Here is a 26949-nt window from a genome sequence, read left to right as displayed (position 1 = left end):
AAGGAGAGGGGAGAGTGGGGAGGAGGGAGGTATAGCCCAGCTCAATGCCTAGCATACACACAGCTATGTACCCTCAGGTAGCAATGGGATTTGTGACTTCTCAGCCAACAGCAGAGCTGCCTCCCCAAAGAGCACCTCTGACTATCTATGTCTTTTTCCCCAGAGCACCCCAGACCATCAATTCCTACAGAGTATCCCAGCCCTTGTCCACCACCCCCACGCCCAACCTTCCCCACCCCACCCCTACCCTCCAGCTCTCATCCATTTTCATCAAAGAGCCCTGCACATAGGCAGCGGAGCAAACCTTGGGTCAACAAAACTAGTCCATGAGAATGAGGGATGTGACCTAAATGCCTACATTCCTTCTTACTCTACACATTACATGACTTAAGTACTGCCCATGAGTGTATGCATGTGAAAGAGGGCTGGGCCAAATGATAAATGCAGAACACAGAAGCCTTCCTTCAGGAGTGCTGATTTTATATTGAATGGCTCACCCCAAATGGGGCCCCAAACTGTGGACTCAAAACAAGCCCTGCCACCCCATGTCTGCAACTTAGGAGTGGGACCATGCTGACCCCTTAGGGAAAATGGGTCTCTGAGGTTTACCAAGGTGGGGCCTCCAGGTGGCACCACTGGACTGGACATTCACAGGTGGTGGGAAGGTGTGCAGTGTGTGCAGTGGTGAGAGCTACCCAAATACACAGCTGAAGGACCTTGATCACATGTACACTCTGGGGTGTGGGTGGGCCCACAAGGGGGTCAGCCTTCAGAAGAGCCAGTCTCAGGGTGGAGGGCATAGGGGCAGCAGGGCAGGCAAGATGTGCCTTGCCCCATCTGAGGTCTTTAGGGTATGTGGATGCTGTATCGCCTCCCCAAATCTCGGGTTACTTCCCTCCTCCCCTATGTTAGGAACTTGCGTAAGGGCATAAGGTCACCCAACTGGAATGGGAGACTTAAGAACCTCTATCCGAGAACCTGGCCCTGACTGCCAATGGACCTTGGACTCAGCAGTCATTCTCTTGGGTCCCCTCTGAGACCCCTCAGGCCCATATTCCCCTGCAGGCCAAAGCCCAGGAGCACCATGGGGATATAAGTCTCCTTCAAAGGAGGCTCCAGAGAACCCTTCACTTTCCTCCACCTGCCTGCTTCTCTTCCCCATTTCCCCTCTCACCCTGTGTTCTGGTCCTCTCTACATGGGTGAAGGGGCTGACTCTTGAGGGCTCTCTCCAGGACTTCACCTGCCTGGCCCAGCTCACCTGGAGTTTCCTACTGGGACCTAGGAGCCCTGCCCAGGCAGATCCCAGGGCTGGTGTGGAGGGGATCAGTGAGTGGGGTACTCAAAGGGCCCTCCTACAGGTGGGCTCTGGGCAAGGAGGTCATGATGGGGAGTGGAGATAGTGGGCTCTAGTCTGTACCAAGCACCTTCACTGGCCTCATCTATCCTGCCACAGCCCTGGAACAGCTGAGCTCCACTGTACAGGGAGAAACCAACACTCAGAAGGGGCAGTGATGTCCTTACCACTACCTTTCCCTTCCTCCCTGGTGCTTCACTCTGCTCTTACCAGACCCTGGTCCCCTGTGCATACACCAGCAGCCCACTTGCACAGAGAAGCCTCCTGGGCCATTTATACCCTACCTGGGCTGGCCTGGCTCTACTTGGCCCAAGGCAGTCAGGTCTTTCCCTCATTCCTTCAAGGATCACTTCTAGCCTCCACACTGGCCTCTAGATCCTCTCACCCAAAACCCTTTTACTCTCAGACTTGTTTCCTACCAAATTGAGAAAACTGAGGCTGTGGCAGCTCCCCCCAACTTCTCCCCATGACTGGTACCATCTCTATGCGAAGGCCCATCTGTGTCTTGGCCAGCACCTCGAAGGCTTTCCTGCTCCCTGCTCCTTGACTGACTATGCTCTCTTTGCCCCTTGGCTTGCTTCTTGCCTTATGCCACCCACCACTCACAGCCCTTCTGAAGGGCCTATCCCCACCATTGTGGGTCACTAAGATATGCTCACACAAAAGGCCTTCTCAGGTATCCATGGATACTATGTAATGGAGGAAAGAATTGTGTGTGCGTTTGCAGGCTTATATTTAAATTTCCTCCATTATAGCACTGCTTCAGAGCACTTCAAGTTGAGTTCAAATTGTTAGGAAAAAGGTTGCTGCCCCCACCCACTACACCCCGTTTTCAAACACTGGGTCAGATATTAAGTTTCTAAGTCTTATTTCATGATCATGGAAATATTGAGATCATTCCCTCTTGTTCCAAGTCCCTAGGACACCTTCAAATCCTTATGTGAACAAGAATGTCCTTGCTGAGTGCCCATGGGGATCAGAAAATATTTTTTAACTCTACTCGGGCAACAACAGCCTGGTTGTAATCCCTAAGGAAGAGCTGCCTTCAGGGGCTTCTGCTCAGAGACCAGGGCCCAACCCACCCTCCTGAGCTCACCTCTTGGTCCTGTCACTTCCCTCCTTGGCCCTTTATTCTTACTTCAGGCCTATAAAGATGCTCTCATCTCACTCAAGGAATGAGTCAAGGGTTATGGCCTCTTAGCAAGTGTTTTAAACTTAAGAATCATTTTCTACCTTGTTATTAGGTGAAATGCCACATGTGAAAACAGCTAAACCCTTGCCTCAGGTACAGAGGCACCTCTTTTGACACAAACCTGGCATCTGAAAATGTGCATCTTAATAACAGAAAAGTTAGTTTAGGATTATTTTATTTTAGGGAGGAAAAAGGTTTTGTGAAATGTGTTTTTCAGTTGGAAGATCCCCTAGTATACTGAACTACAGCTCAATTTATAAAACTTCCTGGAGAACTTATTTTACAAAGTGAATTAAAACTACATTTGCTGTCTATGCAAACTCAGACTGTTAGGAAAAGTCACCAACTGTATTGGAAACATCAAGACTGACAGCAGGATTTCCACTAACATTTGGCTGGAGCTGCACTGGGGCGCCTGTGTGTGTACTTACGTCCTCTGACTCAAACACATGGCAGATCATCTTGTACTGCTTCTTCCCCTCCTGGGCCCCAGGTGTGGTCTCGATGCAATCCTGTGATGCTGACCGGGGCATGCGACGCCTAGCCATCAACACCACGATGTTTCCGATGTCAGCAATGTAGGAAATGGTGCGCAAGGCATGGTCCATCATTGTTTCCTGTGGGGGGGGTGGGGAGAAGGGTGTGGTGTAGGGGAATCGAGCTGTTAAGGAACACACTAATTTTGGGTTTCTCAACCTCAGCACTACTGAAATTTTGGAGTGGATCATTCTTTGTGGTGGGGGATGTCCTGTGCATTACAGGATGTTTAGCAGTTTCTCTGGCCTCTACCCACTAGATGCCAACAGCACACAAAGTTGTACTAAGCAAATGTGCTCTGGAGGGCACTTACTCAGGGTAAGTGTTCTGCTCTAGCTCACAGAGCATTTTAGGGTGGTGCACAGGAAAACTGCATCTGCCTTCACTTCAGCCGCAACTTCCAAAATGGAACTTCACCAATGCTCATAGAGGTATGATGGCAGTGTGGAACCTCTGGCCTTGATGGAGAAAGAGCAGGAGGCCACTATCTGGGGGAGCCTCCCCCCCCACCTTGATGAGAGGTGGCTCTAGGCAAGGTCAGTGCTCTCACATCTACCAACAATGGCCTGCCTGAGAAGTTCCACTGAGCATAGGAGGAAACCCAGGCCAACTTCTCACATGCAATGGGAGCGGGGGTTCCTCTGCAGGGAGTCCAGGCAGCTTGGCCTGGTTAGGAGCACTGAGGCAGCATGCCTGACTCTGACTAGCCATCTCCATGGGTCCTTGCCCCTCAGCAGGTCATTACTCCTGACAGGTTTTGTTGTCTGACAGGAATCTCCTTCAAACATCTTCCCCACAATCCCCACCAACAAGACAGCACACAAAGGCTCTGAAAAACCAATCGGTTGGTCTTTTGTGCCTTTGTACTCCTTCCACAAAAGGAAACAGGGTGCTCCTACAATCTCTGAAGCCCTATTCTTCCTCACTGAATCCATTTTTGCAGTGGATATTGCCCCACATTTGTCTCTGGTGCTAATTTGTCTTCTGGCCCAAGCTCAGAGGATGGTTTATAACCATAAGAGGGAAGGACACTGGAAAGGGGACAGGTGGGATTGGTTCTTCAACATCCCCTGGTTACTGGTCTTTGTCAGAAATGCCCAAATCAGACCCCAGGTGTCATAAACTTGTCTCTCCAGAACTCTCAGTTTATGGCAATGGCAGAGCCACCCTCCTGGCAGACACAGGTGCCCATCAGCATGGCCTCTGTCCTCACTCTTGTCCCAACTGGTCACCTCAGCCTCTGCAATCTCTCTCATCTGTTCCCACCTCTCCAGCTCCTCTACCAATATCTGTATTTGTCAGTCAAGTCTATTTATCACTTCAAATCTCTCTTCCAGTTCATCCTAAACAAACTCACAAACTACAAAAACCTAAAACACAGAAAGAGCAAAGGGAGGGTTGGGGAAGGGGGCCAGAGCCCCTGCCCTGGGCTAGGCCCTAAGCTGCATGCAATCTTTGGGTCCTCTCATCCCCCCTTCACAGGAACTGGCAGGAAGTTTATCCCCACCTCTATTTTAAAGAGTAAATGGGGGCTCAGAGATGTTTTTTGTTGTTGTTATTTGCCGTCGAGTTGGCCCCGACTCATAGCGACCCCTCCTTGGGTTTCCGAGGCAGTATCACTACGGAAGTAGGATTGCCCAACCTTCCTTCCGAGGAGTGGCTGGTGGGTTTGAATCGCCAGTCTTCTGGTTAGCAGTCAAGTGCCTTAGGCACTATGCTACCAGAGCTCCCCAGAGATTTTTGTTGTTATTTGCCGTTGAGTTGGCCCCGACTCATAGCGACCCCTCCTTGGGTTTCCGAGGCAGTATCACTACGGAAGTAGGATTGCCCAACCTTCCTTCCGAGGAGTGGCTAGTGGGTTTGAACCGCCAGCCTTCTGGTTAGCAGTCAAGTGCCTTAGCCACTATGCTACCAGAGATGTTTAGGAACTTCAAAAAGGTTACACAATTCATAGTGATGGATCCCTTTCCATTTCCAGGCCCAAACTCCCAACCCCTAGGTGGCAGCACTCTCCCATGTGTATCAACTGGAGGGTGGTGTGCTGAAAAGGATGAACCTGAGACTAGGTGAGCCTTAAATAGGAGGCCTGCTTACAGTGCCTGAACTGTGCAAACAATGTAGTTGATGTTGATACTGAACCCCTGCTTTCCTTCCAGGAGTCTAGAATTTGGTTATGTTCTAGACAGAGGCTGCTTACATGACCAGCCCCCAGTAGAAACCTTAGGTGCTGAGTCTTTAATAAGCTTTCCAATAGCCAATCTTTCACAAGTGTTGTCTCAACTTATTGCTGGGAGAATTAAGCAAGCCCTGTGTGACTTCACTGGAGGAGCACCCATGGAAGCTGGTACCTGGTTTCCTCAGACTTCACCCTATGCTCCTTTCCCTTTGCTGATTTTGTTTGTCCTTTTCCACTGTAATAAATCATAGCCATGAAGATGGCCATGTGTTCAGCACTGTACATCCTCCTAATGAATCATCAAGCTTGAGGAGGTTGTGGGGACACATGACAGAGGTGAATAGACAAGGGGTGAGGGTAAAGGAGCAGGAGGTCTGGGATCTGTCCAGTTTGCTGATGAAAGATTAGGAAACAAAATCCAAGTCTGTGAAATATCACAAGCCAAATGCCTGACTACTAACTGCTTACTCCAGGGGTAAAAAGTATCTCTCCAGGTTCCCACCAAGTGCCAGGATCCAGGGTTAGAGCAAGACAGAAAGGTCAGTGGGACGAGTACTTGAAGGAAAGCACAGGCCTGGGCATGGGGGGAAGGCATCTGAGGGGGGAGGGAGTCCCCACAGAGGTGCCAGGGACCTCCAGGTAGGGGGAAAGCAACAAGGTGCTAGGTTGGCAGTGGGCAGCAATCCCTTAATGGGTATATAATAGCTTTAAGACATGCTCTGCTGTCCTGTTCATTCTCAAACATCAGGGGTCCCCCTGAAGATGGTGAGAGAACAGATCTACTAAGGTCCAAGAGTAGGGTCCAGAAAAGGGGCTTAGGTCTCCCCACAGAACTTCCCACCCACCTCCCACCCACTGAGTCCTGGGGATGACCCAGGACTCACTTGGTACCTGCTTCACTCCCTGTGCTCTCCCAGCAGCCCCGTGATAAGAGCATCAGATATACTGTAGGACAGAGCCAATAAGAAAGTGAACTAATGCTGTTGGGAATGAGGAGGTATACTACTAGACAAGAGTGAGTATGGAATTGAGCATGGTGGGGATAGCCCTGTGGTACTGGTCTTGAACAGGAGCTCCAAGTATGAATTCATGACTTTAATATATATACATACACATATGTTGTTGTTGTTGTTAGGTGCCATCAAGTTGGCTCCAACTCATAACGATACTACGTACAACAGAATGAAACACTGTCTGGTGCTGCACCATCCTCACAATCCTTGCTATACCTGAGCCCATCATGGCAGCCACTGTGTCAATCCATCTTATGGAGGGTCCTTCCCTTTTTCCCTGAATCTCCACTTTACCAGGCATGATATCCTTCTCCGAGGAATGGTCCCTTCTGACAACATGACCAAAATAGGTGAGACAAAGTCTAGCCATTCTCACTTCCAAGAAGCATTCTGGCTGCACATCTTCCAGTACAGATTTGTTCATTCTTCTGACAGTCCATGGTACTTTCAGTATTCTTCGCTAACACCACAACTCAAAAGTATCAACTATTCTTCAATCTTCCTTATTCATTGTCCAGCTTTCACATGCATATGAGGCAATTAAAAATATGTTGTTGTTGTTGTTGTTATGTGCCGTCGAGTCAAACCCGACTCACAGCGACCCCTCCTTGGGTTTCTGAGGCAGTATCACTACGGAAGTAGGATTGCCCAACCTTCCTTCTGAGATTGAAAATACACACACACACACATATATATATACACACATACACACACACACATATATTTGTATATATATATATATATATATATTTGGAAGCAAACTGGGCAATCTACTTCCATAAAGATTTACCACCTCAGAAACCCAATGGGGGTCGTTTTGAGTTGGAATTGACTTGATGGTAGTTGATTTGGTATACACACACACACACACACACACACAAGCTCTTTTCACTGAAAAGGCCAAGGAGCAGTGACACTCAGTAGCAATGACCATTCAGCACCCATATATTGGTTTCTAAAGCCCATTCCCCACTAAAAAGAATAGGACTCCTTGAAGAAATGGCTGGTCCAGGTTTGGGGCCAGGGAAGTCCCAGGTGAGCTCAGAACATCTGCTTGTCTCAGGAAGCAAGGATGAAGGCCCTGGGCCAATCTAGAGCAATCTAAATCAGCAAAAAGAATAGTAACAGTGGTAATGGATCACAACACAATGAGGGGGGAAAAAAAAGAATCTAAGAATCCATAGCAGAACTTCAGAAAAGAGATGGAAAAAATGAGAAGAAAAAAGGAAATGTTCTTTGCTTGAATATTTTCTCTTAGAAAGATCAGCACATGGCCAGTCCCTAGGCAGAGGTTAAAAATGTCCCAAATATCCAACATTTCAAAAGTGCCATGCCACTCCATCATCTCTGCCATCAACTCCCCCTCCTTCCCTCAATAATCTCTGTCCTGTCTTAGGGTTCCATAGTTCACTGCAACGTCTCATGGAACTCACAAACTCCCAAGGGAATGGCTCACGTGGTGGTGGTGGTGGTGGTGGAGGCTGGGAGGCTGGCAGGTTGACAAGTCCCAGGTCTATAGGTAGGTCTAGAGGATTCTCCCAAATCACATGGTTGCAGGGGTTGGTGAACCCAAATCAGTGGGTCAGATGATGGCTGCTGTCTCAAGTCCAGGGATGAGATGATGATGAACAAAATGCAGAACCAGAGCAAGAGAGAGCAAATTTTCCCAGAACATTCTCTATATACCCTCACAGAAGCTAATGGTGGTGACTTGAGTCATACCCTCCAGCAAGGTGGGACTCAAGATGCATCCCACCCTAAACAGGCATAGGGATTGTTGTTGTTTACCATCAAGTCGGACCCAACTCACAGTGACCCCTCCTTCGGTTTCCAAGGTGGTATTACTACAGAAGTAGATTGTCCAACCTTCCTTCCCAGGAGTGGCTGGTGGATTTGAACCACCAGCCTTTGGGTTAGCAGTCAAGTGCCTTAGGCATTGTGCTACCAGAGCTCCTGGCATAGGGATTAGGATTTATAATACATCAGAAAATGGAGGATGATGGCTAGAAGGGCCATATGAAGCAATTCACTGGACTGCACTCTTCTTTATAAAAGAAAGCCAATGATAAATGCAGAAAGCATGACATAATTAGAAAGTCACTATTTTGCATTGCCAATGTTGTAACCAATTTGGGCAAGATTGTCAATGGATTCTAAGAGCTTGAGGCAGAGGTTTAAGGAGCATCCACATGGTCTTGGGGTTTCTGTTACAAGGAGCAAAGGTATCTTTACACTGGGTGTCTGGCCAGCATTATACAGGCCAAGTAATGGAGTTTTGGGTCCCCAGTGTGAGTGGGGCCCTTCCTCTCCTTTCCCCACAGCCAGCTCCCTCTTACCCATTAAGTCCCTTTCTCTGACTTCCCTCCATGAAATCAGTACTCATGGATTCCCTGCTCCAGAACTCTCCATCTCAGATCATGGTCCTTTTTACTTGGTATATGGTCACTTCGTCCTTATTTATGGGGAGCTCTGGTGGCATAGTGCCTAAGGAATATAATTACCAACCAGAACGCTGGAGGGTCAAACCCACCAGTCACTACTGGAAAGAAGATTGGGCAATCTATTGTGTAGAGATAACACCTCAGAAACCCAAGGAGGGATTGCTGTGAGTCAGAAATGACTCAACAGCAATGAGTTTGGTTTTCCTTATTTACTTATTTTATTGTCATCCCCACTGTTGATCATCTCTATGAAGTGATTCAGGTATGAAATGTAGGAGCAGAATCACGGTCAGTATTAATGGACTGAACTATGTCCTGACCCTTGCACTCATGAAAATGATCAGTAAAGTAAACAAGGTCATACCTGAGTAGGGTGGGTCCAAATCCTAATCCCTTCTGAGTTGTTGTAAGGTGCTGTCGAGTTGTCTCAGACTCATAACGACCCTATGTATAACAGAATGAAACACTGCCCAGTCCTGTGCCAGCTCCACAAACCCTGCTACACCTGAGCCCATTATTGCAGCCACTGTGTCAATTCATTTGGTTGAGGGCCTTCCCCTCTCTTGTTGACCTTCCACTTTACCAAACATGATATCCTTCTCCAGAGAATGGTCTCTCCTTCCAACACAACCAAAGTAGGTGAGACAAAGTCTGGCCATTCTTGCTTCCAAGGAACATTCTGGCTGCACTTCTTCCAGAACAGATTTTTTAGTTCTTTTAGCAGTCCATGGTACTTTCAGCATTCTTCATCAACACCACAACTCAAAAGCATCTGCTCTTCTTCAGTCTTCCTTATTCACTGTATAGCTCTCACATGCATATGAGACAATTGAAAATACCATGGGGCTTGTGTCAGGTGCACCTTAGTCCTCAAGGAGACATCTTTGCTCTTCAGCACTTGAAAGAGGTCTTTTGCAGCTGATTTGGCCAGTGCTATATGTCATCTGGGGAGCTCTGGTAGCATAGTGCCTAAGGCACTTGATTGATAATCAGAAGGCTAGTGGTTCAAACCCACCAGCCACTCCTCAGAAGGAAGATGGGGCAATCTACTTCCGTAGTGATACTGTCTCAGAAACCCAAGGAGGGGTCGCTATGAATCGGGTCTGACTTGACAGCATGTAACAACAACAACATACGTCATCTGATATCTTGACTGCTGCTTACATTGGTGTTGACTGTAGAACCAAGTAATACGAAGTCTTTGACAACTTCAATCTTTTCTCCATTTATCATGATGCTGCTTGTTGGTCCAGTTGTAAGGATTTCTGTTTTCTTTATATTGAAGTGTAATCCATACTTCAGGAGCTCTGGTAGCATAGTGCCTAAGGCACTTGACTGCTAACCAGAAGGCTGGCGGTTCAAACCCACCAGCCACTCCTCGGAAGGAAGGTTGGGCAATCCTTTCCACCTTGGAAACCCAAGGAGGGGTCGCTATGAGTCGGGGCCGACTCGACGGCAAATAACAACAACAACAACAATCCATACTGCAGACTGTATTTTTCAAATCTCCATCAGTAAGTGTTTCAAGTCATCCTCTCTTTCAGCAAGCAAAGTTGTGCCGTCAGCATATCTATCTCAGGTTGTTAATGACTCTTCCTCCAATCCTGATTCCAAGTTCTTCTTCATATAGTCCAACTTCTCAGATTATTTGCTCAGCATACAGATTGAATAAGTATGGTGGAAGGATACAACCCTGACACACACCCTCTTGATTTTAAACCATGCAATATTCCCTTGTTCTGTTTGAACATCAGCCTCCTGGACTATGCACAGGCTCCTCATGAGTACAATTATATGTTCTGGAATCCCCATTCTTCTCAAATAGTCACACTGAGGGGAGATATATATGAGGACCACTCTTCAAACTAAGGGATACCAAGGAACTCTCAGGGCTGCTGGAACTGGAAAAGACAAGGAAGGATCTTTCCTTAGAGCCAGCAGAAAGAGACAGAAAGAGAGAGAGAGAAAAATAGAGAGAGAGAGAGCGCCAGAGAGAGAGAGAGAGAGAGAGAGAAAGCATGGCCCACCCTACTGATATCCTGAATTCAGACTTCTAGCCTCCAGAATTGTGAGAGAATAAATTCTGTTTTTTAAAGCCACGTCCTTGTGGTATTTTGTTATAGCAGCGCTAGGAGACTAAGACAGTCAAGCTTGTGGCCCCTGGCAGGGGGTATCTGGCTCACAGGTGTCAACTACTGTTAGAAAATCCTTCAGACGCCTCACTGCTGAAATGCCACCACCCTGAGGGCAGTGGGCCACCACAGGATTCGCAGCCTCCAGCTGGATTTCCCAGGCTCAGCAAGTGAAGGTTTCAGGAAGGCCACTCTAGAATCATGGCAACTAGCACACAGTTTCTGACTCACCCCACCTTTCCTTCACTTTGTCTCTATTTAATCCAATTGAAATAGATGTGTACCCCCCTTGACAGTTTTTATCTTTCCCATTTTCATTCTCCTCAGCCTCCTGCAACATGCACTCCATTTTATAATTGCAACCAGAGATGATGGTCACCACTCTACTAATGCCTTCTCACCCAAACACCAGACAGAGAGAAGTCTTCTTACCTAAAATTTGTTTTCAGAGTTTGTCCCTATGATGGAACAGTACTAGGAGTTTAAAATAAACCCAGTTGAGTTTATTCCTACTCATGGTGACCTCATGTGTGTCAGAGTAGAACTGTTGCACAGGGTTTTCAGTGGCTGATCTTTTGGAAGTAGATCATTAGGCCCTTCTCCTCAGGAACCTCTGGGTAGACTCCAACATCAACCTCTTAGTTAGCAGCTGAGAACATTAACAATTTTTACCACTAAGGGACTTTAAACAAGGCATTAGTCTGTAAGATTTTACATAGCTGTCCTTTCAGTACTTACCTGTGTGTCTGCATTTAGAACCTTGATCCTCTGAGTGGAGATGAAGAGGTCCACTTCAGTCAGCGTCTGGGCATCCCCCTCAGAATTCTAAGAAAGGACAGTTTATATGGTGACAAACCAGAAACATTACCTTGAGCAGAGGCCTGACAATTTTACTCATTTCTGACCCTATACTGAAGGAAATGCTCCCCAAGGGGAATCAGCCATCAGAAAGCACCGATGCATGCAGCCTTCCTGTGGGACTGGGGTTGGGTGTGTGTCTAAAGGCAGTTTTTGAAGGACAGAGAGAAGGAAGGAGAGCCAGCAGCCAGAACTTAACATCAAGAGGCGTTAGGCGGTCTCATGTTCTAGCGTCCAGAGTGCAGCCCCTCCACTCAAAGTAGGGTCCCTGCCTGCTAACTGACATATCCAGTGAAGCCCAGGGTTCTGAGGTACATTCCTTGGATTCTGGATTCCAAATATCCCCATATAAGGGGAAGAAATTGTAAAAGAAGCTAGATAAAAATATCAGTATTTCCTTCTGATTTAAACAGTCACAATCATGTGGGCTCCCAAGCAAGCAGCCTTGGCCCCAGTCTTCCAAAAATGCTCAGGTGAACAAGACCTGGGCCTGGACTCACTGCCTGGGTGCTGCCTTTAGGATGACACAGAGAACCCAGAAAAAACAAATGACTGTGTTTTGTGATCACCACTAGAGTGTGCTCATTATATGGCTCTTGTTGTTGATAGCTGCTGTTGAGTTGTTCCTGGATTCACTGTGACCCCATGCACAATGGAATGAAACACTGCCTGGTCCTGTGCCGTTTCCATGATCAGTTGTGGATTGGACTGCTATAATCCATAGAGTTTTCATTGGCTGATTTTCAGAAATAGATGACCAAGCCTTTCCTCCTGTTCTTAGTCTGGAAGCTCCATTGAAACCTGTTCAGCATCATAGCTACACTCAAGCTCCAAGGACAGGTGGGTGGTGGCTGCACTGAAGTGCATTGGCTGGGAATTGAATCTGGGTCTCTCTCGTGGAAGGCAAGAACTCTACCACTGAACCACCATTCCCCTCATAAGGCCTCATCTTCCTCTTGTGGAGCAGCTAGTGGGTTTGAACCATTGACCTTCTGGTTATCAGCCACTATGCCACCAGAGCTCCTTTCATAAGGCCCTTAGATATGTTTAAATGGATTGTTTTGGAAGCGGAGTGAACCACAAGTCTGTCCGATCCAGGATAGCTTCTAATTGGATTGGTTGGGAGTCTTGATTACTAGAGTGTCAAAAACAAAGCAAAAACAAACTCACTACTGTTGAATTGGTTCTGACTCATAGTGATCCCTCCTTGGGTTTCTGAGGTGGTATCTCTATGGAAGTAGATTGCCCAGTCTTCCTTCTGAGGAGTAGCTGTGGGGTTTGAACTGCCAGCCTTCTGGTTAGCAGTCAAATGCCTTAGACACCATGCCCCACCAGAACTCCCTACTACAGTGTAGTGGCAATGAAATACAAATTCCTTTTGCTTGCTCACTGAGGCAAGTCATTCTTTGTGGTTACTTAGGAGCCCATGGTGGCATAATTTTTACTTCACAACAGCAGGAACTGTGATTTAATTTCTCACTAGAAGGTCTAAAATAAAAAGCCTCCCTACTAACAATTCCTTATGAATTATTTGACTGCTAACCAGAAGGCTGGCAGTTCAAACCCACCAGCCACTCCTTGGAAGGAAGGTTGGTTGGGCAATCTACTTCCATAGTGATACCACCTTGGAACCCAAGGAGGGCTCGCTATGAGTCCGATCCAACTCGATGGCAGTGAGTTTGGTGTTTTGACTGAAGTCTTGTATTACAATGATAAATTTGTATTTTAGCTCAGCTTTCAAGGGAAAAGATCTTTGGGACTTTTAGTCCACCATACCTCTTAACTGATTAGAAAGATAACAGAGCCCCAACGCTCTAGCTGAGAATAGTCTGCAGGACTATGGAGTAACTACTTTTTCTGTTTTAAAAAATTAAGTTCTATTTTCCATAAACATGCTTTTAAAGGTAATATTCTGTGGCAGTAGCCCAAAGCCTTCTTACTAAAGTAAGCTAGCAACACACATGCGGTTGCCATGAGTTGGAATCAACTTGATGGCAACTGGTTTTTAAAGTAGACCGAGCCAGAAGTTACTTACAAGAGTTGAAGATGAGTGCCTTGACTGCAGTGGAAATTTTAAAGGAAAAATGAACCTTTCAGTGAATTTGACCCAAGAAGAGGGGCTAACTGGAAGCCGATGAAGCTCAGGTCATGGGTACACAGAGGGAGTAGGAACCTAATCAGTAACAGTGAAGAGTGCCAGATGTAAGGAACTATCAACCATGAAGATCCCACAAAGAGACAGTAGAGGATCAAGTGGGCCTCCACACATGTGATGACGGAAGCTGGGATCTTAGAGTCACATATCATCAGTCAGCCTGAGTGCTGGGGTTTCTATAATGGGGATGCCACTCCAGGCTCATGCTTGCTTCTGGGCAATCCATTTGCCTCCCTAGGTGTAGGAGCACCAGAAAAGGGGTCCTGTGAAGTGATCTAAGCATCTTACTCCGTAAGAAAGAAGCAAAACCCTGAGTTTAATGGGGTTGGGTGGCCACCTGGACTGCCACAGAGTCTTTTCAGCACAGGGTCTGTCTGCATCTGACTCTTAGGAGCTTGACTGGGTAGATCTCTGAACTTGAGTAAGGGCCCCTCTGCTTCAGCTGTCCTGGTGTGGGGCATGGGAGATGCAGGCATGTACCCCTCTTCCTAGGGAGAGCCCCACCCCATATGCAGGTTTGCAAAGTCCAGCCCAGTCTGCTTTTCCCAGAAGCATCCAGTAGGACTTGTGCTTGGGCAAGTGAGACATAGAAGCTCCCCCTCTCCTATGGCCAAAGGGGAATGAAAGGAGATGCCAGAAACACCACTGGGTGAGAAGAGTGCCACAGTTTGAGAGATACATCATGGCAGAGGGAGCCACCAGGGCTTGCTGGCCACATCCCCAGGAAATGGTCTGATGTCAGGAGCAGGGTAAGGAGGATCACATATCTCGCTGTTTAAACAGAAATGACAGGCTGATACGCCAATGCTGGCTCCCCATGTATTTGCCCTGGGCCTCCTGACCCTGAGCTCTTTGAAATCTTCTGTAGGATGAGGATAACTGCACTTACTAAATGAGTAGGCTGATAAACTAAAGACTAGATATCTGCCCCATATTTAAGTCTGTCCATGCTCCAGAACATACTTTCAATAGAGAATGTATCTCACGGGTAACCCGAGCTCTCCGTCATCCTGATCTAACAGATTAAACTTAATGAGCCTTTAAATATCAGAACAATCTAATTGGCACTGTACAGGAAGCCTTGGCACTAGATACATCACACTGTCACATCAAATGCCACCAGCATAGTTAGAGATGTCTACATAAAACAGTAACATCATTATGTTAGCCATGCTCTAAAGCAGTGAATGGTCTAAAACAGAAAAGGAAAAGTGAACAACTATTACATTCTTCTGTAGGTAGGTGATGAAAAAAAAGTCTCCTGGTTCTACTCAAAAGTCTAATACTCATCTACCAAGAGAAAAGGAAAAAATTGCTTTCCAGTATTATTTATGTTCCTCATGGAAAACCCCAATGCATGGGACAAGACACAGCAATACAAGTAAGCATTATTTTCCAGGTAACAGTCTTACACACCGCTTTCTTCTTGATTTTAGCAGCCTTCTGCATCCTCTGTGCAGCAGATAAGAGAAAGGAAAAACAGACAGAAGACACACAGAGAAGGAGGGGAGGCAGTGTTATTTTGGTGCCATGGTCAGCACCCCGATACTCAGACCCAACACTGAGCAGAAAACCTGTGTGGACACAGGTGGACAAGCCACCCCTTCATCAGGCTGATCAGGAATCCTCCCCAGGAATTACTGATACTCATCCCGGTCTACAAGGAGCATGACTGAGGAAGGAAGAATCATAATCTATTGGCAGAGAGCATGTCACTGTCTAGGGTAGAGAGATGGGTTTCTAGGGGCAGGCAGGGTGGCCCAGACCACTCTGCTAAGGGCACTGGCCAGATGCTGGGCTCCATGCCACCCCTGGGCTGCTCACTCTCTCCTGCCCACCATGGGGGGCTGCTGCCCACTGCTCTTTGGCTTCCTTTAAAGGAAGTCAGTGCATGGTGGGGTGGAGGGGGTGGGGCTGCCATGATTTCTCATCTCCCACATATGGGAGTTCTGGTAGCATAGTGCCTAAGGCACTTGACTGCTAACCAGAAGGCTGGCAGTTCAAACCCACCAGCCACTCCTGGAAAGGAAGGTTGGGCAATCTACTTCCATAGTGATACTGCCTTGGAAACCCAAGGAGGGGTCACTATGAGTTGGGTCTGACTTGACAGCACATAACAACAACACATACGGGCAGTGTCTCTAGGTACCATACTGCCCAGACAAGCCACCACCTCACTGCATTCTTCCCTGCCGGCCTCAGCCAGCTCTGTACCAGCCTAACACCAGATCGTGCAACATGTACCTACAATCTGCAGGGGTGTCAGAGTTCTTTGAGGTAATGCATTTAAATAAGACATACAGCGTATCTTCTCCCCTCCTATGAACATGTTGTTGTTGTTATGTGCCGTCAAGTCGGACCCAACTCATAGCGACCCCTCCTTGGGTTTCCGAGGCAGTATCACTACAGAAGTAGATTGCCCCATCTTCCTTCCGAGGAGTGGCTGATGGGTTTGAACTGCCAGCCTTCTGATTAGCAGTCAAGTGCCTTAGGCACTACGCTATCAGAGCTCCCCCTATGAACATAAAAATACATATATCATCTATATGCAACTTGAGGCTCTAAATAAGCATATTTCATGACTTGAGTGCTATAAACATCGTGTTTCCAGATGCTCAGGAGCAGTGAGCCTTCCCCAGCCCAAGCATCTTCCCCTCCCAGCCAATGTTACCAGGGCCTTTATGGTACCTCTGCCAGCATCCCTGCTCTTGCCCAGAACTGTGGGGTCAGGGCACTTTCACACAGGGCTGACACATAGAAGCCCCTTCTTGGATACACACCCACCTTAATGCTCCCCAGTAAATCAGAACCTGGTACAGATAGGCTGGTGTAAAGAGGCCTGCCTGCTACTCAGACACTACCTTAACACGGCTGACAGCCTCTTGTGCCTGCATCATCCTTATGTTCTTGGATGGGTTCCGCTCTGATAGCAGCTGGGTAGATCCCAGGTAGTTGGCAGCAAAGATGATCCCATCGATGAGGTCCTCAGGCTCACAGGGTCCTGGAACTGAAGGGGCACAGAATCACAGCTTCTCCCAACACAGGACTCATATGGCAGCACCCACAGCACAGGAACACAGGAGGGAGGATGGGACAGAAGAGTAGGACAGAGTCATCAACCTCTGAGCACACTCAGCATGGGTAGGTCACTGCATGAAGTCAGCCCCTGCCCAGAAAACTCCACACAGCAGCATCACGAGGACAGTCCTGGGAACCCAGGCAGTGGTCACTGTGCCACTCAGCCTCCAAGGGGACAGTCCCATTCTGTAATGCCAGAAGGCGCCATACCCCAAACATGACAGCACTTCCCAGTCCTCCCACAGAGCCCTGAGGACCTTGTAACTCATGGTCACAGACTGTCCTTTACCCTCAAATCCTTCCCAGGTCTGTCCCCTCTTCTCCTCTGTGGCTTCTGCCTGTCCTGCAGCTCCTCAGGACACCCACTCAACACCGCAGGTCAAGGCTGTGCATGTGGTCCTGCTTCTACTCTGCTGTCCTTGGGCCAGTACCATGCAATAGAACTCTCTGCAATGATGGAACATTCTAGACCTATGCTGTCCAAACAGCAGCAACTAGCCACATACGGTTTCTGAGCATTTGAAATGGGGCCAGTGTAACTAAGCAGCTGAGTTTTATATTTTATTTTATTTCCTTTTAATTAATTTAAATATAATTTAATTACAAGGCGCCAGATATGGCTAGTGCCCTGTCTAGTGTATAGACAAGGCAGTTTTATCTAGGCATCAGCAAACTTTTTCTGTAAAGGGCCAGATAACAAATATTTGAGGCTTTGTGGGCCATAAGGTTTCTGTGGCAGTGCCTCACCTCTGCCACTTCTCATAAAACCAGCCATAGACAATGTGTAAAAGGTGTGTGGGTGTGGCTGTGCTCCAACCACCTGCCTTCATGGGTACCCTCTCTCCCCAATCACAGCCAAGCCTCTGGAAAGTAGTGCCACGTGTGCACCCACTCTACCTCCATACACATAGACAGTTTCTATCCCTCCCATGTAGCATTTGCTAATGCCACCCACGAATTCTGTGCCACCAAGTCCGGTAGATTTTTTTCCATTGTCATTTCACCATGCCTTCTAAAATGTGGTCTTCCTCATTTATTCTGACACCTTTTGTCTCCTCTTCCCTCTCTAGCTGCTCCCTCTCAATTCCCTGAAGGCTTTCCCTCCTTGCTAAACCCTGAACGCCTGCCATCCACTTGACCCAGCCAGGGGGGTCTTTACTCCTTCTGCTCTCCCTCCCTGTGAGACTGATGCCTTCCCCAGGGCTGCAGTGGCCCAGATGCTGGGCTCCATGCCACCCCTGGGCTGCTCACTCTCTCCTGCCCACCATGGGGGGCTGCTGCGCACTATTCTTATGTCATTACACAAGTGTGTAAATGACACTGTCATTCTTTGGACTCCAAACCCATATAGTCAAGAGCCCATAGGTGGCTCCTTTGGGCAGCTCAACAGTACCTCCATCTCAAAATGCCCAAAGTAAACCCTTCACCTGCTTCCATCCCATCTCTATACTACCCCACCTCAGAAAATGGTGCCACCACTATACCACCAGCTACATAGATGGACACGTTACCCATTTCCTTCATCCCCTAGGTCCAACTAACCCAAGTGCTATCAATTTTGCCCACGAAATATATCTTGAGTCTGTCCTCTTTCTCCAGCTGTGCCACCACCATCACCCACTTCATCCTGGACGACAAAAGCTCCCAACCAGCCCACATGAATCTACTACCCCCACAGAACATTCATGCTGCCCTGAGAGGTCCCTCTGGATCATGAATCTTACCATTGTTTCCTCCGCTGCTCCAAACCTCTTGGGGCCTTCCCCTGTTCTACAGTGGAATGATGTCCCTGAGCCAGTCAGCAGGGTCTGCCCAGTTGACAAAAATGCTGCTTTAGCAGACCTGTCAGCTGCCACACACACCTTCCTCTCTGCACTCCACCCACAGAGTGGCACTTTTTGGAGCTCCGTGTCATACTTCCTCTTGCCACAGCATGTTTGCGCCTGCTAGTCTATACCTGAAACACTTTCTCTGTTCTCCCTTCCTTCACTTGTCACCCAGTGGTGACTTTCTCAGGGAGTTCAACCTGGATCTCCCATTTTGGTCCTTTCTAGCACCACACACCTTTTGTATGTAGCATTTGAACACTTTCATTTGTAGCTGTAATTTGACCCTGTGATTAATGCCTTTCTCCCCAATTATAAACACCTTAAGAGGAAAGATCACACCATTTTCATTCATGGGCATGATGGCACTTGGTTGTTGTTGCTGTTTAGTCATGGTCGAGTCAGCTTGGGCTCATGGTGACGCCATGTACGATAGAACAAAACTTTGCTCAGTCCCGCACCATCTTTACAATCATTGGTATGTTTGAGACTATTGCTGCCACTGTGCATTTGGAGTGTTTTCCAACCTAGGGGGTTCATCTTCCATTACCATACTGAACAATTTTCTGTGGTGATTCATAGAGGTTTCATTGGCTAATTTTCAGAAGTAGATTGCCAGGCCTTTCTTCTTCATCTCTCTTAGTCTGGAGGTTCCACTGAAACTTGTACAGCATGGGTCCTACTGCTATTTGAAACTAGCCACTTGCTTTTAGAAACAGAACAATCTCCCTGCATGCATGCAGAATAGCTGCTCAAAATAAATCCTACATTTTATTTCCTTTGTGTTTTGATTATTTTGGGAGCTCTGGTAGCACAGTGCCTAAGGCACTTAACTGCTAATAAGAGGGCTGGCAGTTCAAACCCACCAGCCATCCCTTGGAAAAAAGGTTGGGCAATCTACTTCCATAGTGATACTGCTTTGGAAACCCAAAGGGGAGTCGCTATGAGTTGGGTCCAACTCGACAGCACATAACAACAACAAACAACAACAACAACTTGCCCACAGAAGTACCTGGATAATGCCTGTGGAAACCCAGCCAGCTCCCTCCCTGGAACCAAGCTAAACCTCTACCTACCCAATCCCCAGAAGCCACTGTTAGCTCTAAGCCTCCTGGGCCCACCACCACAAGAGGACATTCAAGGGACTGATACAATCTGCTGCAAAGCCTTTTCACAGTCCAATGCTCAGAGTCCTCACCCAGCCCCATCCCTGTCATCTGGATCTGGAAGAAAGAATGCCTCTAACCACAGAACCAAAAGGTGGGGGTGGGGCAGAAAGAACCTGGTGGGGGAGGGCTTCCAGAAACTTCGTCCTGGAGCTGTAGGGAGCCTCCTTTGCAGGGACTATGTCTAGTAGGGGGGTAGGATTTCAGAAAGTGGACCCCCCTTTCCTGCAGTGACCACACAGGACCAGCACTTGGGTCCTTGTAGGGTAGAACTGCCCTTCAGGATAGGTCACTCTGTAAGCTCTGGGGAGGTGGCCCTGCTCTGTGCCCTGGCTTCCTCCCTGGGCAACTGGTAAGCACCCCATGGCCACAACAAGAGCCACCAGCAGAGGAGCTAGAAGTCCCTGGTCATGTACCTACCCACCCCAGGGTCCATGACACTGGCTCTGAGTGCAGCACAGAACTTGGGTTGTGAGGCAAGGACAGTGTGTAGCATTGGTACATCATGCTAATATTATGGATACTTTAATACTAAAAGGTGCCTAGGGGGACTAGAGGAGCTCTGGTAGCATAGTGCCTAAGGCACTTGACTGCTCACCAGAAGGCTGGTGGTTCAAACCCACCAACCACTCCTCGGAAGGAAGGTTGGGCAATCCTACTTCCGTAGTGATACTGCCTCGGAAACCCAAGGAGGGGTTGCTATGAGTCGGGGCCGACTCGACGGCAAACAACAACAACAACAGGGGGACTAGGGAAGAAACCAGGAACTATAGGGGGAGAGGAGAATGAGACTTCTGTCTCCTCCCCATTCTGCAATCCCAGACTCCCCTCCATATGGGGCTCTGATGTGACCACTCACTATTGCTCCTCTCCCATCAACATCTAGGGAGCAGACCCTCAGAACCAGGCTGTGCCCCAGGGCTGAGGCAGCAGTGCATGAATAACTGCTGCAGAGGGGGCAGGTCCCAGGAGGCAGAGGCCTAATGGTCATTCAGCTCTAAGGGTGGCAATGGTTGCTCTAAGGAGCAGTAGGCAGCAGTAGGGCCAGGTCATGAGAAGATGGACCTCTGACAACAAGTGTGTGCTTTGAAGAGTTTATGCTAAAGTGACTTCACCCCAGCCCCTTAAAGGGAGCAGGTTGCTCTATGTCACAGAGAGCCAGCTAGGACCCCAAGTCAGGTTGAGACTCAGCTCCTCTGCCAGCCCCTCAACAAGGTCTGTACCCTCAAGCTGATCACCACACTTTTTTTCTGCCTTGATTTCCTCTCAGCAAAATGAGGGAGATAATTCCTGATTTATTTACCTGCACCAGGTTTTTCAAAGATAGGATTAATACTGTGAGTTTCACAAATGTTAAAGGCATATACAATGCAACAAACCAACCAAACCCACTGATGTTGAGTCGTATCCGACTCATGGCGACCCCTCCATGGGTTTCTGAGGAGGTATAACTACGGAAGTAGATTGCCCAACCTTCCTTCTGAGGAGTGGCTAGTGGGTTTGAACCACCAGCCTTCTGGTTAGCAGTCAAATGCCTTAGGCATTACGCTACCAGAGCTCCTATACAATGCAAAGCAAAGCATTAATTAGTGAATTTTTGGTTTATACTGAAGAGCTCTCGTGGTGTAGTGGTTAAGGCACTTGGCTGATAAACAAAGGTCAGTAGTTCAAACCCACCAGCTGCTCCATGGGAGAAAGATGTGGCAGTCTGCTTCTGTAAGGATTTACAGCCTTGAAAACCCTATAGGGCATTTCTACTCTGTCCTATAGGGTCATTATGAGTCAGTATCAACTCAACGACAGTGGGTTTGGTTTGGCTTGGTTAGTTTATATTGGTATCTAACAGAAAAGATCAGTCCTCCCCATGAATGAGGCCTACCTGAGACAGATATAGCAGCAACAGGGCCCGTGTGCTGTCCAGCAGACCAGAGGCATGTGGGCACACTGCCCTCAGAGGGTCAGGATGGCCTAAGCACATACTAGTATGAAGTGACAGAGTCAGTCTCACCCCAGACAATGGCTCTCCTTCCATCCTCAACAATACCCAACACAGACCTCTTCCAAACGTGGTGCCTGGTGGGATATGAGGAGGTGACAGACCATTTAAACCTCCTGAGGCTGATGTCATCTGAGGAGAGAAGTGGGAGACTCAGAGGAGCCCTGACTCTGTGCAGAATCACCTGTGGAGCACTGACATATAGCCAGTGTGGAGAGCACCTGATCTCCAGCAGACTAGAACTGCTTCTTCCCACATTATCCCAGAAATGCATCAAATCAAGAACATCTCAAGGCCAAACCCCTCTGAAAGGCTACAGGCCAGAGCCACCCTTTCATGCAGGGGTTGGGACATGTGCTGCTAGGGACACTGCTCTAGATAACCCACACTCTGCCCAAGGGAAAGAGATTCAGCTGACCCCTTCAGGGTTCCAGGCTGCAATCATACTTTTCCTCCACCTTGAGTGCCTTGGTCCTCCACTCTGAAGACAACACTCCTTCTCCAGTTGGCTGCTGCATGCTCCCAGGGACAGCTAAGCAGGGCTGGATGCCAAGGGCTGGGGCTGCAGGACATAAGGCAGTGGTGGGGGAGGAACCTCACACTGTGGGTCAACCCAGGCCTGTCACTAGTTAGGGAAAAACAGGGCCCACCCCACCAGAAGGGCCAGTAGCCTCGGCTAACCCACGGAGGCACTTCAGCCTGATCTCTACGGCATTTGGTGAGAAGTACTTCCATTTTCATTCTTTTCAAGGCCAAGTTCTCCAAGCAAATGTGGTCCAGGGGCATCTGACAAAAGGTTATCCCACAAGGGGTTACTGTGACTAATATTGACCAGGAAATGGAGTCACTTTGCTCTGCTACAAAGTGTTGGTTATCCCAGTGGCCCTTGGGAATGAGGTCTTGCACTTTCAGAGCACCCAGGTTTGGTCCTGGTGAGTGTCCTCCTGCCTCCATATTTAGGGTAGAAGCTCATGTTCACCCCTCACCAGGGGGGGGTGGGTCACTTTGAAGGGAGGGCCTATGCCTTCCCTTCTGAATCCAACTCCCACCTTCTGAGGCCACTACGCTTTGACTTTCTGCTCATCATTGCTCCTATGGTCACATGGCCTTGGTCAGCTCTCTGGGCCTTCCTGGGGATCACAGTCCTGTTTCAACCCATGCTCCTGAGTAGATCTATTAAGCACGGTCCACATTTCCCCTGGAAAGAGTATCAGCAGCCCTGCTCCCTGGGAAGGGCCAAGCACCAGAAAAGACTCAAGAGGCCCATGAAGGACTGGAGGCTTCTACAAAACCCCAGCAAACTACTCAATTCTGCTACTGGGTTCTTTTAATTGCTGCCTTGCTCTTTGGTTAATAGGAAACAATAGGTGCAACAGTGCCACCACATGCGGGTTGCCAACCTGATACAGCCTACTTCAAATATATTTAAAGGAGAAGCTGAACAGGGAAGAGTGTCCAATTGGGAGGGTTGATTCATTAACATAGTCCATTGTCATCCTCCCCTATGTTCCTGCCATCCATGGCAAAGACAGCCTATTCTTAGGTCCCTGAAATCTGAATGAAAATGCTATCACTTGAAAATTCAACATAGCCACCACTTGTAAAGATTCAAAATGGCTGCACCCTCGGTCACTTTAAATTCCAAAGTGGCTGCCACTTGTAAATAATCCAAAAGACTGTGCCCTCCGGACAGTGGAAAGTCCACAGCTCAGGTTGTCTCCCTCCTTGCTGATTCCCTTCCTAGTCACAGACCACCAGCGCAATCGTTCCTGCAGCCCTTGGTGACCAGGCCTGCTCTTTAGGTCATTCTCAGGTCCCAACATCACTTGGAAATATTCAGACTGTTAGTCTCATCAGAGTAGCTGATAGTCCACTGCTCTGACCATCTTCATACTCACTATTTTCGTTCAGGTTTTTCCACTAGTTGGTGCCTAATCCACTTCTGTATAGTTCCTTTCAAAGCTCAGGGCTCCAGGATTATCTTCTGTATCTCTGTCAATCAGTTTCTCTTTTCTTTATTGAAGAGGGTCTGTGTAGCTTATCTGTCTATTCCTCCATATTACGGGAAGTAATCTGTACAGTAGGTTTTGAGATGCAGGAATGTGAGACCTCCTACTTTGCTCTTCTTCTTCCACAATGCTTTGTGTTGCAAGGTCTCTTCTCTTTCCATATAAATTTAGTGATTGTTTTTTCCATATCCTTAAAGAATGTTAATGGGATCTGGATTGGGGTTGCATTGAATGTATAGATTGCTTTGGGTAGTACTGACATTTTCACAATGTTCATTTTTCCTACCCACGAGCACAGTATGTTCTTCCATTTATGTACATCTCTCATGGTTTCTTGGAGTAGCATTTTGTAGTTTTCTTTGCACAGGTCTTTTGTGTCCCTAGTGAGATTTATTCTCAAGTATTTTATTTTTTCAGTAGCTATTGTAAATGGCATTGGTTTCCTTATTTCCTTTTCAGTACTCTCTTTCCTGGCGTAGAAGAATCCAACTGATTTTTGGATGTTGGTCTTGTATCCTGCCATTATGCTAAATTTCTCAATTAATCAGTTCCAGTAGATTTTGTGCTAGGTCTCTTGGATTTTCTATGCATAGGATCATATTATCAGCAAATAGGAATAGTTTGACTTCTTTTTTTAACCAATTTCGATGCCTTTAATTTCCCATTCTTGCCTTATTGGCCTGGCTAGGACTTCTAATACAATGTTGAATGGAACCGGTGATAGAGGGCATCCTTGTCTGGTTCCTGTTTGCAAGGGGAGTAGTTTGAGTCTCTCCCCTTTGAAAATAATGTTGGCTGTTGGTTTTACATATATGCCCTTTATTATGTTGAGTAATGTCTCTTCTATTGTTATTTTGCTGACAGTTTTTTTTTTTTTTTAAATCAGGAATGGGTGTTGGATTTTATCAAATGACTTTTCTGCATCGATTGAAATGATCATGTGGTTCTTTTCCTTTGTTTTATTTATATGATGGATGATGTTGATTGCTTTTCTGTTGAACCATTCTTGCATACCTGGTATGAAGTCCACTTGGTTATAATGTGTTATTTTTTTGATATGTTGTTGGAGTCTACTGGCTAGGATTTTATTGAGGATTTTTGCATCTATATTCATGAGGGATATTAGTCTGTACTTTTCCTTTTTAGTGATGTCTTTGCCTGGTTTTGGTATCAAGATTATGCTCGTTTCATAAAATGAATTTGAGAGGATTCTATCCTTTTCTATGTTCTGGTAGAGTTTGAGTAGGATTGATGTCAGTTCCTTCTCTGAACATTTAGTAGAATTGTCCAGTAAAACCATCTGGGCCAGGGCTTTTTTTTGTTCTTGTTGGTAATTGTTTTATGACCTGTTCAATTTCTTCTTTTGTTGTGGGTCTGTTCAAATTTTCCACCTCTGTGGTCTAACCAGTCTGTGTTAGTTTAGGTAAGTAGTATGTTTCTAGAAATCTGTCAATTTCTTCTAGATTTGCAAATTTGTTGGGGTATAGTTCTTCATGGGAGCTCTGGCAGCATAGTGCCTAAGGCACTTGACTGATAACCAGAAGGCTAGTGAGTCAAACCCACCAGCCACTCCTCAGAAGGAAGGTTGGGCAATCCTACTTGGGCGGTAGTGATACTGCCTCGGAAACCTAGTGATACTGCCTCGGAAACCAAAGGAGGGGCCGCTATGAGTCGGGGCCAACTCGACAGCACATAACAACAACAACAACAACATGAAACAAAATTAGATGTAAAAGCAAATTCTGAACAATTAAAAAAAAAAAAAAAAGGAACAAATGAATCCACATACGTATCCAGTTTGACACACCCATGAAGAGAACTATTACAAATGATTTTAAAGGCTATCCACCACCTGTCTGTCTGTTGTATTGTGATGGCTCCTGTGTTGTTAGTATGATGCTGTGTGCTACGCCAAAGGTATTGCAAATACCAGCAGAGTCATCCATAGTGGACAAGTTTCAGTGGAACTTTCAGACTAAGACAATCTGGGAGGAAAGGCCTGGTGATCTACTTCTGAAAATTACCCAATGAAAACCTTAGAGATCACTATAGCATACTGTCTGAGATAGTGCTGGAAGATGAGCCTCCTAAGTTGGAAGGCACTTCAAATACAAAGTAGCCAGAAAAACTAAAATAAACCATATCATGAAGATGGTACAGGGCCAGGCCACATTTCATTCTGTTGTCCTTAAGGTCATGAGAGCAGACTTGATAACAACTAATAACAACAAAAAATACAAATAAATCTAAACTGTATCTATAGTCATATGTCCTCACAAGTGTTCATATTCTTATTCTGAGACTGTTGTAGAACTAAGGGATAAAACAAGTAATTATGTTAGTGTTCTTGAAAACAGGAATTTGGGCATAAGAAAAAGAGGATACAAATGGAAAAATCCAATGTACCTACTCCTCACTTATCAACTATCTCATTATCTGACATTCTGAATGCTTTTACAACAACAGTAAAAAATTGCTATCCAACTATTTTGCACATTAACAACATATGTCTGGCAGTAACAAATACTGAAATGTGAGGTAAAAGTAATGCTGGCTACGATAGTTAAGGTTATATGTCACCTAGGCTGGGCCATGACTTTTAGTGCATTAGCAGTTATATATAATTTGGTAGTGATGTAATGATATAGTTTTATGTAATTATGTAGTCATCCTACATTTTGTGAACTGTTGTGGTCATCCTTCATTTTCACATAATGCTGATTTCCACATAATGACCTCGTCTTTGGAACTGTCAGCCCCAGGGTTACAGGTGAGGAGAGACAACTCAGGGACGCCCAAAGTAGCAAGCGGGAAGAGCAGGAGAAAGGGGATATAAAGCCAGGAACCCAGACAGAAAAGCAGTCAGCCCCAGGGTTACAGGTGAGGAGAGACAACTCAGGGATGCCTGAAGTAGCAAGCAGGAAGAGCAGGAGAAAGGGGATTAAAAGCCAGGAAGCCAGAGAGAAGAGCAGTCAGCTGAAGGGATTAGGTGAGGAGAGGCAACTCAGGCCTGCC

At 47.0% G+C, this 26949-nt stretch overlaps 1 protein-coding gene across 1 annotated transcript in view; it reads right to left on the bottom strand.

Annotated features, from left to right (window-relative positions):
- APBA2 (amyloid beta precursor protein binding family A member 2) overlaps nt 1-26949 on the bottom strand; it is a 142736-nt gene that overhangs the window by 21511 nt on the left and 94276 nt on the right. Inside the window, exons 4-7 of the mRNA XM_007956327.2 lie at nt 16721-16866; nt 15276-15311; nt 11585-11671; nt 2979-3164 (exon numbers count right to left, since the gene is read on the bottom strand). Coding sequence (XP_007954518.1) covers nt 2979-3164; nt 11585-11671; nt 15276-15311; nt 16721-16866 — 455 coding nt within the window. The remainder of the gene's footprint in view (nt 1-2978; nt 3165-11584; nt 11672-15275; nt 15312-16720; nt 16867-26949) is intronic.

Source organism: Orycteropus afer, unplaced genomic scaffold (assembly GCF_000298275.1).
Source record: "Orycteropus afer afer isolate SDZICR_OR568_19922 unplaced genomic scaffold, OryAfe1.0 scaffold00609, whole genome shotgun sequence".
NCBI classification, from domain to species: domain Eukaryota; kingdom Metazoa; phylum Chordata; class Mammalia; order Tubulidentata; family Orycteropodidae; genus Orycteropus; species Orycteropus afer.
Note: the sequence above shows the minus strand (reverse complement) of the source record. Positions and strands in the feature narration are given on the sequence as shown.